The 21,042-nt window shown below is 35.0% G+C and overlaps 1 protein-coding gene across 13 annotated transcripts in view; it reads left to right on the forward strand.

Moving 5' to 3' along the window:
- Window positions 1-21,042, forward strand: part of TCERG1 (transcription elongation regulator 1) — a 63,447-nt gene that overhangs the window by 17 nt on the left and 42,388 nt on the right. For 7 of the 13 annotated variants that reach the window (XR_012486646.1, XM_074291724.1, XM_074291725.1 and 4 more), the window contains exons 1-5: window positions 1-86; window positions 3,368-3,593; window positions 8,526-8,678; window positions 9,052-9,691; window positions 18,997-19,047. The exon at window positions 1-86 is cut by the window's left edge. Coding sequence is in view for 12 of the 13 variants with exons in the window: in XM_074291724.1 (XP_074147825.1) it covers window positions 28-86; window positions 3,368-3,593; window positions 8,526-8,678; window positions 9,052-9,691; window positions 18,997-19,047 (1,129 nt within the window). In the remaining variant the exon portion in view is untranslated. The remainder of the gene's footprint in view (window positions 87-3,367; window positions 3,594-8,525; window positions 8,679-9,051; window positions 9,692-18,996; window positions 19,048-21,042) is intronic. The other 6 variants (XM_074291726.1, XM_074291728.1, XM_074291731.1 and 3 more) reach the window with 1 other exon arrangement.

Below are 21,042 nucleotides of genomic sequence, written 5' to 3' on the forward strand. Positions count from 1 at the left end.
GCGGGTGGGTGAGCGGGGTCCTGTGTAATGGCGGAACGCGGCGGGGACGGGGGGGACGGTGAGCGATACAACACCGGGGAGCTCAGGTAAGAAGCATCGCCGTCGTCACCAGCCGAGGTCTGGGTCTTCGGCTCAGCCTGGCGCTCAAGCTGGGGGCCCGGACCGCGGCTGAGAGGACGACCCGCGGCGGCATGGGGCCGGGACCGCGTGTGTGTGTGTTGCGGCGGTACCGCGTGTGTGTGTGTACATGTCTGTGTGTCTGTGTATGTGCTGCGGCGGTACTCGTGTGTGCGGGTATGGGTGTGCTGCGGCGAAAAGAGTTTTGGGGAATGGCTGGCTGGCTTCTAGGATGGAGCCGGAGGCCCCGGGGCCTCGCTCCCCGCCCTGCCCCGCCCCGCTTCGCCCCCAGTCCCCTTCACCCTCCTCAGCCCCGGCTCTGGGCCCCCGAGGCCTTGGCTTTCCTTCCTTCCGGCTCCTGTCTTCCAGCGCGTCCCCACACTTCCACTCTGGAGACCCCTCTGTCCCCGTAACCCAGAGCCCCTGCCCTCCTCGGTCTTCCTTCAGCTTCCCTCCTTCCTGCTCTCGTTCTCTCTCATATCGGGGCCCACGAAGTCCTCCCAAATGAGATTTATTGAGAATATTCTGTGTGTTTCTGTGTACTAGAGACAGTTCCTGCCCTCCAGGAGCTTCCCTTCTTTTAGGGCCAACAGATAACTAGTAGTGCAATTATTTTGCATTTTTCGAATGCAGAATCCGAAGTAAAAACCGGATACTTTGGGGGATGGGGAGAGGAATCCCGGCTTTGGCTAGCCTTTCAGAATTAACTTGGCCACGCTTATGCTCATCTTTATCTGATTTCTCTCACTTCTGATCAGCGTTTCTCCCCCCTCAGAGGCCCCAGAGAATTAAATGGCATTCTTAACCCCACTCGTCCCTCACCTTCTAAATCCTCTATTTCAGTGCACACCTAAGGTATAATCTACCGAAGTTGTGCTTTATCTGCAAAAACACTGTCTTTTGTTATAACAACAATCCACAAATCTACGGAAGCTTAAAAGCATATTGTTATAAGTAGGATGTATGCATCCTGGGCAGAACATTGCCAGGTACTGGTGTTTAAATGTGAAGTAAGCGTTGTGAAAGCAACCGTAATTGGTGATAAAAGGAGTTTTACATCTCAGTAGTGATCTGTATCACAATCTGTAACCTACCCCCGAATTACAAATGCATCCTAACTTTTCTCTTACAAATCCCTAGAGAAGCGGTTAATAGCTGGCCAACTTGAAGTGATCTTCCAAATCAGATGCAAGTGTTGTATATGATATTGGCATTGTATAACTTTTTATTTCTAATTGTGACCTATCTGATATTAGTGTTGAATGGAATACAATCAGAAATAAAATAAATTTACCCTAAATCTTACACTTGTTCTGTTATACTCCATTTAATAATGAACATCACAATAGGTTACCATGGTGTCTTATTGTTCGTGATTGGGAAGTTCATATCTTGATTCTGCTCCCAAGCGAAGGTCACTTAGATAGTTTCCTAAGGAACATCACTGAATTTTGCACGACAGTTTTTCTCTTGTACCAAGAATCTTTCAAATATGTTATTATCAGAACAGAAGATGTTAGAAGAGAGACTCTCATGTTAGGTGTTTTATTGTATTTACTTGTTCTTTTTCCTTTCTATTACTGCATTGAAGAACTTTATGATGAGATTGTAAATTTCTAATAGGTAGCTTTATGGGAGGGGGAAAAATTACTAATATGTTATCCTTGTCGCACAAGGCCAAATATTTCAGTTTTAAGTTATGTGGGCTCATTTGATAGTGTAAGTAGACATCATTGTTTCTAAAGAAGTAGCATGTGAACCATCTAGGAAACTTTCAATCTTGCCATGGGGTTCAGAGTTAGTTGAAGGATGAGGTGCTACATGAAATAATGATGGCCATACTGAACAATAAATAATAATTTAGAATAAGGAAAAAACTCATTTCAGGAAGTTTTTATTTACCAGTTTAATAACATGTAATCAATCACTAAGTATTAAGTACCCAGACTTTAGATCTGCAGATACAAAGAATGAAACAATTCTGCTTTCAAGGGGGTTTACATTCTAATGTAGAGTCAATAAGTAAATATATAAGCATGTGCAGAATGATAAGGACTAGGGACTGTAGGGACTATATTCACGATTTCACTAGTTCTGCAAATTAGTCTTAGAAAGTTGTCCAGAGAGATAACATCCAGTAATGTGTTAAAGACAAGACTTGAACCTTGATCTTTTTAGTTTTCAAGGCTACTTCTCTATAAAGAGAATATTACAAATGAATACAAAGTAGTTCCCGAGAGATGGAGAGCACTAATAATGGAAAGAACAGGAAAGGCTTCATGTAGAAAGAAGCTGATGCTTAAAGGGATCTATATTTTGAAAGAAGAGTAGCATTCTGGAATGCATAGGTAAGGAATGTCCTCTAGGCATTAGGGAAAGCTAAAGTCTTCTTAAGACTTTATTAGGGAAGGCATACAGACCCATGATGGAGTTCATTTTGGCAATTAGTGAGGGAATCAAATCAATAAATAGAGATGTTTTTGTTTTAAGAAGTAGTAGCAGCAATGAGGAGATAGAAAAGAAAGCTAGAATTGAAGTAATTTTGCAGTTTTGGGCAGGAGGTACATCTTGTACTTTGTTTTTACTTGTTTTGACTATTATAACTCTCAACTAATTATTTTCATGAATTATAAATTTGCACATTTTGTTGAGATGAGAAATCAATTTAGTTGAACTGGCTATATCAGTTCCAATTTTTCCATAGCATACCTTGGCCTAGATTAAGTATCGTGTCTAATTCTTTACTCAAAATTGATTTGGAATGAAAATAATTTAGTTTGGAAAATAAACTGAAAGCTGATTAAAAGGTTGAAAACTAGGGCCTTTACAAACTGAAAGAACTAGGACAAGTAAGGTTCAGAAATCTTGTCTGTAGGGAATAGTGGCACTTATCCCTTTATATCCTAGGTAATGGACTTCAACTTATAATAGGCTTTTTGTATTAGGAATGTGGAATATATCATAATAATGTGGGAGTACTATGAGGTTTTTTTGATAGTAAGTACTCTAATAAAATTTTTTACTACTAGGACTATAAGTATGAGTTATTGAGGGAATTTGTAAACTTAAAAAAAAAATTATCGACAATATTTCTTGACCAGCTTATTTTACATGATGATTTAGGATGCAGTCATTGTGGACAGTAGGCTAGATGATCTCTTAAGAAGCCTTTAATTCTTCTTTAATTGTGATTTTTAAAAATTGTATATTTCTTAATTTAATAAATTAGTCCTTTGTCTTTCCCACCCAGAATGGCTCAACAGCAAGCGTTGAGGTTTCGTGGTCCAGCTCCCCCACCAAATGCTGTCATGCGAGGCCCACCACCTCTGATGCGTCCACCTCCACCTTTTGGGATGATGAGAGGCCCCCCTCCACCACCTCGGCCCCCCTTTGGTCGCCCTCCTTTTGATCCTAATATGCCACCAATGCCTCCTCCAGGAGGAATTCCTCCACCTATGGGCCCTCCACATCTACAGGTAAGGAATGAATGAATCATAGGTTCCTCACACTGTGGTAGAGAAGTCTTTCTTATACATATATGGTCAGGTCACTGTTGCTGAAAAAATTTGAAATAGCTCTTTTTCAAGTGGCTCAGATTCAATTGCCTGGTATTGAAGATCATTCCTAATTTGATTATCATCTTACCTTTGCACCCCTCATTATTCTCCTTTTTTCTCCTCCCAAGAACACTTCTGACCCTGTGCTTTCCTCTTGGATATTTGTTACCACTTCTTTTTTTTCTAAAACAGCAATATTCCAAACCGTGTGTATTCTGTATTATAAGTATGTGTTGGTATTGTATTTCTTCTCTTTAACAAAAACCCCTACATATGAGATTAGGGATGTATTTTATTTAAAATTGTTATTGTGCCTAGCAGTCTATATACAGATGTTTACTCTCTGAATGAATGAGGGTTTCCTGGATATGTGGTCCTATATTAACTGTTTGAGGAAAAATGTATAGGATATAGTCACTCACAAGAATGGATTTTGCCTTTAGGAATTTGCTTAAATTTCTTTCTTTCTTAGGCAGTCAGGGATAAGTGACTTGGCCAGGGACACACAAAGTATTAGACAGATTTGAACTGAGGCCCTCTTGATTCCAGGGCCAGTGCTCTTTATCTAGTAACTTTTCAGACATTGTGACATTTTAAACACAATGGAAAAGGGGACATAAAGAGATGAATGTTTAAATAATGAAGGGTTCTTCACAAAATGGAAGTTGAAATGATTATTAAAGGTAGAACTAAAACAATAAATATTAACAAGTATATAGATAAATTGAATGTAAATTAATAAAATCCTAGTCAAATAGGGACATTGTAATCTTAATATTACCATAAAGTCTCTATTTTGAAAAAAAGAATTTATTTATAACTCTTCTCCCTTACCCCCCCCCAAAAAAAAAAAAAAAAAAGAATCCTGTTTAGAGTAAATGGGATTGAGGGAAACTCATTTATCAAAAAAAGATAAACTAGGAATAATTAGCCCATAACTCTTAATTTAATGTGATTTAATTTTGTTATTATTATTACTTATTTTTGCTGAGGCAGTTAGGGTTAAGTGACTTGCCCAGGGTCATACAGCCAGGAAGTGTTAAGTGTCTGAGGCCAGATGTGAACTCCGGTCCTCCTGACTCCAAAGTCAGTGCTCTAACCACTACACCACCTAGCTTCCCCCTAACTCTTAATTTTAATTGCATATCTTCATTCAGTTTAACAAATATGTGTCCTTAGCACTTAGTATAATGTCTGCCATATAGTAGACCCTTAATAAATAAATGCTGGTTGACTGATCTGTTTAGTGTGTATTATGTGTGAAGGACTAAATACCATAGTTGATACAAAGCCAATAAGACATAGACTAAATCTAAATTTGGAGAGGGAAAGGGAGCTAAAATAGGACACAAATAGCCATATATACAATTCACTAGGTAGAGAGTGAAAGTACAAGAGAAGTACAAAGAAAATTTTTTTGAAATTTAGGGAAGAAAGACATTACTTCTGATTGGTGAAGTCTCAGATTTCCTCATCTTTAAAATGAAACTCAAACCATTCAAGTTGTTAAAGATTTTTTTAAAGTGAAAACTATGTGCTAAGCACTGTGCTTAATCTTTGAAACCAGTACCAGCCCTCAAGGAGTTGTACTTTAATAGAGAAAATTAAACTATGTTAAGCAAACTAAATAAATGGAGGTGATAGAGGGAATGTATTAAAAGGAACTGGGAAAGACTTTTGAGAAGGTTGGATTTTAGTTGAGTCTTCAAGGAAGTCAAGAAGTAAGAGAAAGAAAAAACTAAATGGGAAGGGATTGGATGACTAAGTCACTTTCACTTTTAAATAATGGTCTTGTGATTCTCCTTCATTCAATATGTATCTTTTATTTTTGTATTCTTGTGTGCAGATTGCCAAACATAACATTTTATGTTATGAGTGCCAAACACTCATTTGCACTTCTCTCTTTTACTGAATTAGTTGAACTGAAAAGTGAAAATGAGTATATTTGAAATAGAATTAGAAAAATGATGGTATTTGACAGGGAATTGCTGAATTTAGGTATATATGTTTTTGTAGGAGAGATTATGGAAATAGGTATTTGAATATTTTTAAATCTACAGTAATTAATAGTGTATGTAATGGAAAGGCTTTGGAATCAGGAGTTGAATTCAAATTTTTACTTCTAGTACACATTTTATATATATATATGTGTATATACACACACGCATACACACACACACACACACACACACACACACATATATAAATGACTGGCAAGTCAGGTAACTCTTTTGGCCTCAGTTTCTTTAATCTGAAAAGTAAGGGAGTTGGAACTAGCATCTGAGATCTCTTCCAGGTCTAAGTCTATGATCCCAATTGATTATATATACCTTTATTTGGATAACAAAAACCAAATAACATTCTTATAACTCTTATACTTTTTAATATTCTAATATATCCATAATAGCTTATTAGTCATCTTTTCTGTGTCAGTTTTATTCTTGTTCATTCATCTGTGTATTTGTGGATAAACTTTAATGTAGTTGGAAATGTATATCTTGATATATCTTTTATGCTACTTAAATCTTTTAAATTTTTTTATCTTGCTCATATTGATAATTTTTAATGTTATTGTAATTATGACATTTCTGTGCCATAACTTTTGGACAATTAGGTTGTTTCAACTTCTCCATAATTATCAGTAATGCAACTCTCTTATATTTTTGAACTGATAAATGTTTTTCATTACAAAGATACTTTTAGGGTATATTTCCAGCAATTTAATTATGGAATCAGAGGGCTTGAATATTTTTTTGACTTTCATGTTGCCATATTTCTTTACCAGCACAATCTAAAATATTCAAGAAATTTGATGTACTTCTGATCTTAACATAGCTTTAAGATTAGATTAAAAAATACTTGTTTGAAAGAAACTAATTTCATTTTCTGTCACTTAAGATACATGTGAATTTTGTTATGCCATTCATTTAAAGATAGTGGAAGAACCAAAATAGAGTACTCTACAATGCAGAGAAATATTTTGATGTTAAGTAGATGCTTTTCCATGGCATGCTTTTCTTGGACTTAATGGATAATTATGTCATGTATTAAAATAGATTATTTCTAGCAAATAATGCTTGAAAGATGTTTGTAACAGATATTTATATTCATTATTAGCTATTCAAATCTAAAAAAATAGGATGAATCTCAAAGAAAATAGATTGGGAAAGGTTTTTTTTTCCTCCCAAAAGAAATGATTCCACATCACTATTATTGTATAAACTTGATCTTGTTTAAATTGAATTTTAAGGGGCAGCTAGTTGGTGCCGTGGATAGAGCACCAGCCCTGTAGTCAGGAGGACCTGAGTTCAAATTTGGGCTTAGACATTTAACAGGTCTTGGCTGTGTGACCCTGGTCGAGTCACTTAACCCCAATTGCCTCAAGCAAAAAAAAAAAATTAAGGCTAACTAAATTATGTAGAAAGCTTTTTTGTTTTACCTTTTTTTCCTAAAAAAGTTTCTAAATTTTTTTTTTTCTAAAATGAACATGTTCCTGCTTTAACATTTATTATATAACATATTGAACACAATCTAACTCATTTTGATGAATGAGGCTATTACAATGTCTGAATTAGACAGTTGACATGTTTCTCAATTCAGAACTTTAAACTACCTTGATTTCTCCAAGACTTAACTTGAAAGCTAGTTTTTTGACATTTACTGGTGTCAGTTAAATTGTTTTTCTCGAAAAAGAGGAATATAAAAATTAACAATTCCTTTTGAGAGCTTTTGGTTCATAGCAGTACCTTTTCAGACTACTGACTTCAGTGTAAAAACAATTTCCTAGCTAATTTTTTCCACTTCCTAAATTGTTAAGGAATAAAGAGCTTTCTTTTCTTTTAGAAAGAATAAGTGAAATGTTACTTTTTTTCCCTTTCTTCCATAAGCTGACATAAAACCCCATCCACTTTTGAACTATTTAAACACACGTGCCTTTATTGGCATCATCCTTACCCATTCTAGTGCCTCCAACAGTTTTTTATTTTCTGTATTGCCTTCTTACAAATGAGGCTTGAATTTGCAGGTTTTTATATGGTTTTGTTTCTTGTCTTAATGTATTATTAGTCAAATCCTGTTACAATGAACTCTGATGAATTGTTTCATTGTACTAATCTTATATTTGAGGTAAGTTGGGTATCAGCAAAGATTTTTGAAAATTGTATAACAATTTTTATTGTTAATGTTTCATTTTTACATTTTGTTTTTACATTATGGTTATTTTCACTTTATTCTTCCATCTCTCCAATTAAACTATTCATTTTTTGTAACAATGAAAAACTTATAAGCGAAACTAACCAAATCAGTGACCTCATTTGATAGTGTAAAATTTTTTTTTCCCCCAAATCTCCATTTTATTACCGAGAGAAATGTTTTTCATCATTCATTCTCTGGGACTAAGATTATTCATTATAATTTGTCAGAATTCTAGTTTTAGACAGTATTCAGTGTTTTTCATTTAGTTTAGTATTATTTATTTTATTGGGGTAGTCACATATTGTTTTCTTGGTTCAGCTTTCTTCACTTTTTAGTACTCATTAGTTTTCTTGTATTTCTCTGAATTCTTCTCAGTCTTCATTTCTTATTGAGCCATTGCATTCTATTATGTTCATATACTATAGTTTGTTTAGCCATTCCCTAATTGATAAGCACCCCTCTAGAGCTTTTTGCTACCACAGTGCTACTGTAATTATTTAACACATGAAGTAGGATCAGTGGTGCTTATTCTAACAGTTGTCTGATTGCTAAAAATGCTTGGGCGTTTGTATTTAATTGGAACAAAAATAGAAAAAGAATGTTGTAAACATTGTGTAAAAATGACTATATTAACATTGCTATTATGATTATTCACAGAGACCACCTTTTATGCCTCCTCCCATGGGAACTATGCCTCCACCTCCTGGCATGATGTTTCCACCTGGAATGCCTCCAGTTACTGCCCCTGGTACACCAACATTACCTCCCACTGAGGAAATATGGGTAGAAAACAAAACTCCAGATGGAAAGGTAAGATGTAAAACAGAATTGAAGTATGTGGGTGATGCATTGTAAGACATAGACTATTGGCAAGTATCTATTTAAATGTTAAATATCTCAAGTAGACTGTCTTCCTTGGAGGCAATGATTATTAAAAAATATTTATCTCCATCTTGCATAGCACATTGTGCAGTGTAGTCATCAAATGTCTTTTCAGTCAGTCACAATGGAATCTTCTGTGTAGATCAGAGATTGAATTAGGGCAACATTATCAGGAACAGCTAAATATTGGATTGGATAGTCATTACAGGAACTTTTGGGCATCTGATTTACATAAGCATTTAGCCTCCATTTTTCTCAAGATAGATTTGTTATATTAGCATCTTTATTTGCTTCTCTACAGGTTTATTATTATAATGCTCGGACACGCGAGTCTGCATGGACCAAACCAGATGGAGTTAAAGTTATTCAGCAATCAGAACTAACTCCTATGCTGGCTGCTCAGGCTCAAGCCCAGGCACAGGCCCAGGCACAGGCACAGGCACAGGCTCAGGCTCAGGCCCAGGCTCAGGCACAGGCTCAGGCCCAGGCCCAGGCACAGGCACAGGCACAGGCACAGGCACAGGCCCAGGCCCAGGCACAAGCCCAGGCTCAGGCTCAGGCACAGGCCCAGGCTCAGGCACAGGCCCAGGCTCAGGCACAGGCACAGGCACAGGCACAGGCACAGGCCCAGGCCCAGGCCCAGGCTCAGGCTCAGGCTCAGGCTCAGGCCCAGGCCCAGGCCCAGGCCCAGGCCCAGGCCCAGGCTCAGGCTCAGGCTCAGGCCCAGGCTCAGGCCCAGGCTCAGGCCCAGGCACAAGCCCAGGCTCAGGCACAGGCTCAAGCTCAAGTACAAGCTCAAGTACAAGCTCAAGCTGTAAATGCATCCACTCCTACAACTAGTAGCCCAGCATCAGTAGTTTCTACTTCAACACCATCATCTACACAGTCTTCTACCACTTCTACAACAACAACAGCAACTTCAGTTTCACAGACTGTATCAAGTAAGTAGAGTTTATGATTTTTTTTTTCGTCCCAAGAAAATTTAATTGAGATGTAGTTTGTGCCCACCAGAAGCATCTAATCATTTTGAGAGGAGAGAAAATTAACATGCATGGAACAATTAGAAAATAGTTGCTCTAGGCATCAGCATATACATAATTAAGTACTGAGTTATATGGTACAGATCGTAATGAATTTAGAAAAGGGATTAAAAACATAGGAATTATGGAGGAATTGAATATAGGTAGAGTAGTGTTTAGATAGATGTAAAAGAGATGACAAGTCAGTTGAGGCAAGGGAAATAGCATAAGCAGAGGTAAAAATGAATCATGAATGACTGTCCTGAATTTACTAACTATGTTTTTGAGGTGAGTGACCACTAGCATAAGGCTTTCTTTTTACATAGAAACTATAATTTTTTTGATATGGGGATTCTCTCTTGATATAGATTATAATCCTTGTACACTTTATAGTCTTCATGAGTTACTATGGCTGAAAAAATTATCTTGGTTTCCAAACTTTAATGTTGCGATTCAGTACCCATTTTTTCCTAACAAAAATTTGTCACGTTTCTTATTCTACTCTGATTTTTCATAAATCAATCTATTCAAATTTTATTAGTGTGTGTTTTACTCAAAGAATTTATAATAATTTTTATGACATCTAAAACATAACAAATTTTTATGGTTAATTATTGATAAACTCCTTGACAGTTTTTCATTTTTATAAATTATAAAATAATACTAATGTGATTAATGGAATTTTTTTTGGCATAGTTTCTCAAAATAATTCATATTTGTAATTTTTCATTCACAAATCAGGATCTATATTTTGTCTCTTAAGAACAATAGAAAACTCCACTTTATATAAATAAATATTATGAGGGAGAGGGTAGCATACTGAACTGAAGACTTCAGTAGTATAGGAATGAAGTCATTCCCTTTACTGATTTATGTTCATAAGCATTTGTGTTTGCCCCTCACTTTCTTTAATGTCTTTTTCCCTCTCCACATTAACAAGTCACCTTTAAAACAAAGATCAACATCTTCTTTTCAATTTAAGATGTTAGAAAGTTGCCTAGACCAGTATGTCAAATTTCCTGCTAGCTTCAATATTCTAATTAGATCTTTACTTTTTCATTTTCAAGGCTTCTTTTTCTAATTGTGAAATGTAGTTGTAACCTTTTTATAAATGCAGTTATGTTTTCTTTCTGGATCAGAGAATGAACAATTTGAATTGATTTACAATGATGGGGGAGGGGATCTTTATTATTTTCACTGTGAAAAATGGCAAGGTTTTTTTTTTTTGTTTTTTTTTCTGAGGCAATTTGGGTTAAGTAACTTGCCCAGAATCGCACAACTAGGTGTCTGAGGCCAGATTTGAACTCAGGTCCTCCTGAATTCAGGGCTGGTGCTCTATCCACTGCACCACCTAGCTGCTCCAATTTTTTTTTTTTTTAAAAAGGATTGGAGCAGAATATGTAATGCTTCAGCTAAAGTACAAAAAGCAGAGATAGCAATCATGATCTTGGACAAAATAAATTAAAAAATAAACCAAATTTAAAGAGATAAATAGGGGAAACTACATTTTGCTAAAGGTACCATAGTTAATAAGGCAATACAAAAAAAAATTTTTTTAAAGTTTCTCTGATAAGTCTTAATTTCTTACTGAGAATAGAACTAAGTGAAATTTATAAAAATAAGAACCATTCCCCAACTGATGAATGGTCAGTTTTTAAAAGAAGAAATCAATAGTAGTAAGAAAAATGTTCTAAATCACTCTTGGTTAGAGAAAGGCAAATTGAAAACAACTTTGAGATAGCACCCCAAATCTAACAAATAACAAGTGCTCAAGGGAGTAAGGCAGAAAAAAGGTTTACTAATAAACTGTTGGTGGAGTTGTAAAGTACTCCAACTATTCTGGGAAAACAATTTGGAACCAGACTCAAAAACTATATAACTTTGACCCCGTAATAGTACTGTCTATTTTGAGTCTGTATCTCAAAGAAGTCAAAGAAAAGGGGAAAGCATCTATGTGTACAAACATTTATGGTGGCTTTTTTTTTTATGTTGTCAAAGAATTGGAGATCAAGGGGATTCTCATCAATTAGGGAATGACTTGTACACATTATGGCATATGGTTGTGATAGGGTACAATAGTGTTGGGGGAAATGATGAAGTGGTTTTAGCAAAACATGGTTAAGACCTAAGTGAACTAAAGCAAAGCCAAATGAGAAACCAGATTATTGTGCATTGTAATGACAGTGTTGTAATGATGTTCATTCATGAAAGATTTAACTACTCTGATCAATTAAAGGATCCAAAATAATTCCAAAGGACTCATAGAAAAAAAAAATGTTATCTGCTTCCAGAGCACTGATTTGCACTCTGAGTGCAAACAGACATATAAATTTTTTTTTTTCCTTTTTGATTGTTAAATGTGTCTTATTTTGGAATAAGGGTAATTACTTCCATCAAAAAAAAATTCAATTAAAACAAATAATGGAGTCACACAATGGCTTAATTTTCCTATTCTTCAAACCATAAGGAAGTTGACTGCTTTCTTTCTCAGCAAAGTTTTGTGTTCTTTCAAGACTTCCCTGGAGTAGAACCTTTTCAGGTTTTAAAGATTTGATTTGTGTGGAAAATAAATAGTAATTTTTTGGCGGAAGCTGGGGGGTGGGACGGGGATTTATTTTTGTTTTTGATAGGCAATTGGAGTTAAATGACTTTCCTAAGATTACAGAGCTAGTAAGTGTTAAGTGTTTAAGGCAGGATTTGAATTTAGGTCTTCCTGACTTTGGGGTAGGTACTCTATCCCACTCTGCCATCTTGCTGCTCCATAAGGATCTTTTTAAAGGCTTATTAAAAATAAGACATTGAAAATTTAAGAAATTTAATTGTTGAAATGTTTAAACTACATGTTATTTTTTTAAAATTAAAAATTTTTTTTTCAATATAATAGGCATTTATTTTCTTTTCCTCCTAGCCCCCTATTGGAGAGAAAGGAAAAAAAAAAAACCTCTTGTAAGAAATATGCGTAGTAGGGGCCGCTAGGTGGCGCAGTGGATAGAGCACCAGCCCTGAATTCAGGAGGACCTGAGTTCAAAATTGGTCTCAGACACTTAAGACTTCCTAGCTATGTGACCCTGGGCAAGTTACTTAACCCCAGCTTCAGGAGAAAAAAAAAAAAAAGAAATATGTGTAGAATACTCCATATTGGCAGTTTTCATGGATATATCTCATTCTGCATCTTAAATCTGTCATTTCTTTTTTCTAGGAAGTAGATGGCATGTTTCATGATTTGTCTGGAGTTGTTAGTCATTGCATTGATCAATGATCTTATAATTTTTTTTCCCCCACTTTTTAAAAAGTTGAAATTATTTTTAGAAAAGGAATTTTATTTTAATTACCATAATAAATGATTTTGATACATATAATAAATATGCAACTTTTAGTGGGAAAGTTGTTTAACGTATCACATTCAAATTTAGCTAATATCTTGACAACAGTTTATTTGTTTTTTTTCTAAGTCTACCATCTGACAATGATGGTTGCAGATCTTGTAGGCTTTGAAATTCTATAGCATTAACTTAAATTTGATTTTATTTCACATACATTAAAGCACCAAGCCATATTCATTGTCATTTGGAGCAAATCCATTTTGTTAGTTTTGCTTTTGTTGACTTATATTTATGTGAGTGTTGTACTTGAAGATACCAAAAAATGTTGACCATTGCTTTGAATCTCCCAGTTTGTAAAACTATATTTACCTGGTAACCCACTTTTTTGTAATGAGCCTTATCCAATCTGGCAGAGCTAGTTTTTAAATTTTAAGTGTTTAGTAAATTGTTAGGCCTGGCTTATCTTTGAGTCCTTGTTCACTTGGTATGTCCTGCCAATTTTGTGCTCTAATAAAATATATCTGTACTTCAGATCCCAGTGTTAGCTTACATGTCTGTTTGAGGTATTGGAGTACAACTTTATGCTCAGTAACCTTGGCTCAATTGAATTGAAATAGGTTGGACTAGTACCAGAGGTCTAATTTTAGTCCAGTTTGAAAGTTAGGGGAAAGAAGTTTAGATTTGAAGTAGACTATAGGTTTACTTTGTGTAACAGAAGAAAAGCAATCAGTCAAGGGTCAATATTGAAAAATTACCCATGTGTATGTTTTGTAAATAAAAAGCTATAATAAAATAAATTAAAAAAAAAAAAAAAAGAGCAGTTAGTCAACATTTACTAATGCCAAGCACTGTGTTAAGTACTGAGGATATCAAAAAAGGCAAAAGACAGTCCCTGAAGGAATTTGCAGTTTGATGGAGGAGAATCACATGCAAATAAATGTATACAGAGCAAGCTGGATAAATAGGGTATAAAATTAACAGAAGGAAGGTACTAAAATGAAGAGGTTTTGGTTAAAGCTTCTTATAGTGGGATGCCAGGAAGCCAGAGAGATCAGTAGGCAGAGTGGTTTGGAGGAAGGAAAGTGTTTCAGGGATGGGGAACAGCCAAAGAAATTACTAAAGCTGACAGATGAAGGAGTCCAGTGTCAAAGAAAATTGGTCTGGCAGTGAAAAAGCATAGATAGAAGGTTGGTACTGGGGAGGCCAGCAAGCTGGTTGTTTCAGGCGTGTGTTATATTGAAGGGGACATAGGTTAGTAGTAGTAGTAGTGAGAATAGAAAGTAAAGGCAAAATAGACAATGAAGGAAAAAACAAAAGACCTGAGGGAAATGTTAAAAATGGCTCCAAGCTTTCTGGCATACCCTGAGCAACAACCATAGATAGCAATAGGAATAATAAAGAAATGGTACTTTTAGAGGGGGAAGGGGAATATGATAAGTTTCATTTAGAGCATGCCAAATTGTGGGAAGTCAAAAAGCAATATAACTAGTTGGAGATAAAGGACTGGAATAAGAAGTCAGAACTGGCTGGTATGTAGATTGGGGATAACAGAGGTAATTAATTGGGCAAGATTAAAGGATAGGGCTGACAATGTACTTTGTACAATGTATTTTGTCTTTCCAGTTGTATGTAAAAACAATTTTAAAACATTCATTTAAAAATTTTTAGTTTCAATTTCTCTTCCTTCAAGTCCTCCTTGAAAAGACAAGCAATTTGATATAGGTTATACTTTGTAGTCAATACATGTTTTATAGTTTTGTAGTTTAAAGCATTTTCACATTAGTTGTGTTGTGAAAGAAAACACAAACTGAAAAAAGAAAACCAAGAAAAAGTTTTTAAAAGTATGCTATGATATGCATTTAAACTTCATTCCTTTCTTTGGAGGTGGATAGCATTTTTCATCATGGGTCCTTCAGTTAGATTGGTATGGCTGAGATTAGCTGAGTCATTCATAGTTGATCATTGTGCAGTAATGTTATTACTTTTTCTAAGAGCATCCTACTTGTCATTTCTTACAGCACAATAATGTTCCATCACAATCATATATCACAACTTATTCATCCATTTCCCAGTTCATGGGAATGTCTTCCATTTTCAATTCTTTGCACTACAAAAAAGAGCTTCTGAGATTATTTTTGTACATATAGATTTTTTTTTTTTTTTTTTTTAAATCTCTTTGGGATATAGATGTTGTGGTATTGCAAGCTTTATAGTCTTTTGGGCATGATTCCAAATAGCTTTCCAGAGTGGTTGAATCAGTTCATAACTCCACCAACAGTGCATTAGTGTCCCAGTTTTTCCACATCTACTTTGACATTTGTCATTTTTCTTTTCTGTCATATTAGCCCATTTGATAAGTGTGGGGTGGTACCTCAGAGTTATTTTAGATTGCATTTTTCCAATCAGAAGTTTGAGCATTTTTCATATGACTACTGAAAGCTTTGAGTTCTTCTTAAAACTTGCCTCTTTATATCCTTTGACCATTTATCATTTGGGGGAATAACTTCATAAATTTAAATGTTTGAGAAATAAGCCCCTTTTCAGAGAAACTTTCTATAAAAATTTTTTTTCAGGTAATACTATGTACTTTCATCCTGTTTTCCTCCCGTTTTCCGTTTAATCTTTCCCTCTATTCCCCCTTCCCTTCCTTTTTCTTTTTCCTTTCCTTTCCTCTCCTACTGTATCTGTACTTAATATTGGGTTGCTTATGACTACTGTCTCTCCCAATCTGCCCTCCCTTCTATTAACCCTTCCTTTCCACTTCTTGTATCCCATTCCTCTCCTACTTTCCTGTAGGGTAAAATAAATTTCTATATCCAACTGAATTTGCATGTTCCAATTCCAATGAGAGTAAGGTTCAAGTGTTTCTCCCTCCCTCCTCTCCCCCATTTTTCCTCCACTATAAAAGCTTTTTCATGCCCCTTTTATGTCAGGTAATTTACCCCATTCTACTTTTTTTGTCCCAGGGCATTCTTTTTTTCTCACCTTTTAATTATATATTTTTAGATGTCATCCCATCATATTCAACTTAAAAGTGCTCTTTCATTGAATGACCCTTCCAGCCTCTTCCCCCTCAAGGCAGTTAGGGTTAAGTGACTTGCCCAGGGTCATATAACTAGGAATTGCTGTGTCTGAGGCCAAATTTGAACTCAGGTCCTCCTGACTTCAGGGCTGGTGCTCTATCCACTGCTGCCCCTGAATGACCTTTCTTTCCTCTGAAGGATTATAGTCCATTTTGCTGGGTAGATTATTTTTGGTTGTAATCTTAGCTCCTTTGCCTTCCAGAATATTGTATTCTAAGCCTTTGCTTCTTTAATATAGAAGCTGCTAAATCTTCTGTTATCCCGTGGCTCCACAATGTTTGAAATATTTCTTTCTGGTTGCTTGCAGTATTTTCTCCTTGACCTGGGAACTATGGAATTTGCCTATTATAATCCTGACATTTTTCATTTTGGGATTTCTTTAGGTAATTGGTAGTTTTTTTCAGTTTCTATTTTACTTTCTGATTTAAAGATCTTGGGGCGTTTTTTGTTAATTTCTTGAAAAATGATGTTTAGGCTCTTTTTGATTCGTGCTTCAAATAGTCCAATTATTCTTAGATGATCTTTCCCTGATCTGTTTTTTTTTTTTTTCCCAAGTTTCTTGTTTTTTTCCCAATGAAATAATTCACATTTCCTTCTTTTTTGTTTTATTGTTTCTTCTTGTCTAAGTCATTAGCTTCTGCTTGCTAAATTCTGATTTTTAAATAATTTTGTATCTCTCTTTCTCCATTTGACAAATTCCACTTTTTAAGACATTCTTTTTCTTCAGTTTATTTTTGTGCTTTTTTTTTTTTTTTAAATATCATTTGGCCTATTTTGTTACTTTCTTCACTATTTTTTTGGTGCTTCCTTTACTAAGCTATTGACTCATTCTCATGCTTTTCTTGCATCAGTGGCATTTCTTTTCCTAGTTTTTCTTTTACTTCTCTTATTTAATTTTTAAAATCTGTTTTTAGCTCTTCCAGAAATTCTTTCTGGGCCTGAGAGCAATTTACATTTTTGAGTCTTTGGATGTAGCAGTTTCAATTTTTGTTTTCTTCTGAGTTTGTGTCTTGATCTTCCCTAGTAACTTTCTGTGGTCAAGTTCTTTGATCATTTTTCCAGCCTATTTCTTGATTTTTAACTTTCTATGAAAGGTGGGCTCTGCTCCCATAGTGGAGGGGGGGGCACTGTTCTAAGCTTTAGGTTTTTTGTATAGCTTTTGTCAGAAATAATTCTGGAGATCTGTAACTTTTCTTCTAAAATGCTCTAAGGAGCATGTGGGCTTTCTGCTCTTCTGCTCTGTGCCCTTGTCTGTTAGCTACCACAAGTACTCTTCTCTGCTGTGGCACTGTCATCAGAGTTCTTGCTTCCCTACAGCTGCCTGCTTTGATGTGCCACTGCTTCTCCTTTCCCTGGGTCTGTGACCTGGACACATGGTCAATACAACAATCCTTCATCAAGTGCCAGCAAAGGGACCCTGGTAATCTCCTTCTAGTAGCTTTCTGATCTTTTTACAGTCTTTAGATTCAGTTGCCCCTAAGTCCTGCTGCTGATTTGCCCAGGTGTCATCTTGCTGCTGTCTTATTGCACACATTATAGGATGGCCTATATTCCACTTTGTAGTGAGATAGATCTTTTTCTGCCAATCTTCTAAATCTCCTTGGGTTAGCAAAGTGTTTAACTTATTCCTTTTGTGGATTCTGCTGCACCAGAATTTGTTTGAGGCATTATTTTAAAGTTGTTTGGCTGGGGATTTGGGAGAACTTAGATGAATACCTGCCTTTTTTCTGTCATCTTGGCTCTCCACATTTGTAATTCAAGCACTAGACTAGCCAGATTTGGTAACTCATCACCAAAAGGTAGTTTTCCAAAATGTGGTAGGTACAGTGATCAAAATTATTGAATATTTTTGAAGTACTCTAAATCACTTTAAATTGTTTAAATTCATATTCTGATCCCGAAGGGTAAAATAACTGGTTTTGCAGTAATATAGAATTTCCTTGTTTTCTGCCTGCATATTATAACATAATTTTGCAAAGAGCCTTTTAATTGAATTGTAAGTTGATCATTCTCCTGAATAAATAAAATTTTTTATTGTCTTATTTTTAAGGAGAAATAAAACTTTTTGTGATGAGTAAATGACTGGTTTTGGGGAGGTTTAGTTGTGATATGTGGAAGCCTCAAAGTACAATAGGTACTTAATAAATATTGAAGGATCAGTTGAAGTACAGAAAAGAAAATGTGATTCACTACCGTTTATTATCATTGGATTCACAAGTTCTGTTACAGATGGTAAGGAATGCCTAAGGTAATAATTTTATCTTAATATTTGAGCTATAGGTAGCATGAAAACTGATAAGCTGAAGTCAGTTTGAATAGTTACATGAAGACCACACTGGTAAAATGAAAAATTTTCCAGAGAAAATTTTAACAAACACTTAAAATTTTTGTTGATATTTTTGTTTTTATATCACCTACACTTATTTCCTTCTACTTATTTATGTCCCTGTATTTCCCATGCCTCCAAAGTCTTAATGCAGTTTTAAGCTATTAAATGAAGCTTTAGCTACATTAAGACTTTTTGGATATCTTCTATAATAATTTTCACATATGTTACCCTCATTCCTGCCCTTTTCATTTCATAAAGTAAAGAATAAAAAAGTGAGTTTAGTAAAACCAAAAAAGTCTTATGTATTGGGCTCCAGAAGGGAATATTCCTTAGGGGGGGCATCTGGAGCAAAAAAGGAAATTATGAAAGTGAAAAAAGGGTTAGTGAGCAGGAAATTTACTTTCAAGAAGTCCTAGAAATGGTCATGCCAAATGCAGCAAAATTCTAGATGATGATTGTACAGAGGCCATTATTTTTTGCTTTTATCTTCAGGAGCTGAGCTGTTAACTCTACAGGGTGTGTCTGACTCCCAAAATATACTTGGTAAGAGTAAACATTGAGCTAATTTTTCACATATTTTATGCTATATTAGTTGGTTTTTTTTTTTTTTTTTTTTTTTACTGTGGAATGATAAACAATACCTTATTAATGCCTTATTTTACAACCAGTTCAATTCAGCCATGATAAGTGAGTAAATTTTGCCTTATTTTGTAGAACCTTGTGCTTTTTGGATAGTAACTGATTACATTTGTTATTTGAATTATATTTCAGACCAGATAAATCTATATACAATTTGAATTTTAAACATTATTTTATTGATATGCTTATTATGACTGAAAGAATAAGTTGCATGGAGTTTTGGGAAGTATTAGAAGACAATAACAAAGAAATTGTTTTTTGGGGCAGAAATTGATTTTTTTGACACACTTAATTACATCAACTAATCTTCTTTCCTTCCTACTACATTCATTTTTATTTGAAGTTTTGAGTTCCAAATTCTGTTCTTAGCTCCCTCCCTTCTTTCTCCTTCCCCCTCCCCCCTCCCAAAGACAGTAAGCAATCAGATATAGATTATACATGTGCAGTTATGTAAAACATTTCCATATTTGTTATTTTATACAAAAAGACTTGAATAAAAGAAAAAAGATAGAAAATGAAATAGCATGCTTCAGTTTCTATTCAAATAATATCGGTTCTTTGGGGGTACATAGTATGCTTCATCATTTGGGATTGGATGATATTCTTGATGTGCATGTATGAATCTTCATTGTCTTCAAGTCTTTGGATTCTTTCATTACTAATCTCAAATCATATACCAACAAACTATTTGCCATTGTCCCCCATACCTGCTTCTATGTTGAAGCCAGTGAGAATCAAGGGTATATGTTCACTTATCAGGATTTTTCTAGAATTTCTCTACTTCATGAATTCTAACAGATGGAGATTCATCACTTGCAGTGATCTTCATGATGATATTTTTGCTTAAATTAATGTTATTAAATTAATCATAATCACTTGTTCCATTCAAGACTGAGTGGTCTAGTAACTTGTGAAATGATTGAACAGTCAGTCCTAAATGTGTGTAGGTTCTGTATTTGAAAGTTTGCCACTTTCTAAAATTTGTAATCCAAAAATCAATAATGTCAATATTTTTTGTGGTCATTTAAGGGACATATGCAGAGTATTTAAAAAATATTCCCAGTTGCGTCCAACAAGGCAATGCTCTGCCTTCTTGCTCTTAATAGTATAAACAAGTATCCTTTTCATAGTCGTTTAGTGCCATGTCTTTTACATTTTTCTACCTTTTTGTTGATTTTGTTGTTTAAAAAGGCTGAGAAACAGTGCTGAATTTTTGTTTAGTTTGCCTAAGCACAGGAACTCTGACATGCCTTATGGAGAAATACATGTATGCTATTAGTCTTGAGCTTAATGTTAATGATTCAGCAATATAATACATTCAGAAAAAGAAGCCAGAAATTCACCGATTTTTACTTGAGGCTACTCTAGAAAGTGCTAAAGTAAATGTGACCAGAGACAGGAATCTAATGTTGATTAATGTCCTTGAGGGTCTTTATAGAACATAACTGCTGTAGATGATGAGAATTAAATGTGTCTCTTTGCTTTTGGACATATGATGAAACAACTCTACCAATTCCTTTACCAGTTTCTTCATTGACTAGTTTTATTCCTCTAATTTCTTTTTCTTGCCTTGGTTGCTGTAGTTAACATTTCTAAAATAATATTGAATGACTATGATGATAATGGACATCCTTGTTTCACCCCTAATCTTTTTGGGAAGGCTTTAAGTTTATCTATATTAAAGACAATGCTTGTTCTTGGTTTTAGATAGATACTGCCTAAATTTTAAGAAAGGACTTGTTTCTCTAAGAAAGAGGACTTATAGATTGTCCTTCCATTTATTTATCTGAATCTTTCTTTTGTCTTTTGACTTTATCAGGACATTAAATTCTGATGTAGTTCATTTCTTCCTTTTTTCATGTCAGTATTGTACATGTATACCCACATAGATAAAATCCT

Source organism: Sminthopsis crassicaudata, chromosome 2 (assembly GCF_048593235.1).
Source record: "Sminthopsis crassicaudata isolate SCR6 chromosome 2, ASM4859323v1, whole genome shotgun sequence".
Lineage (NCBI taxonomy): Eukaryota > Metazoa > Chordata > Mammalia > Dasyuromorphia > Dasyuridae > Sminthopsis > Sminthopsis crassicaudata.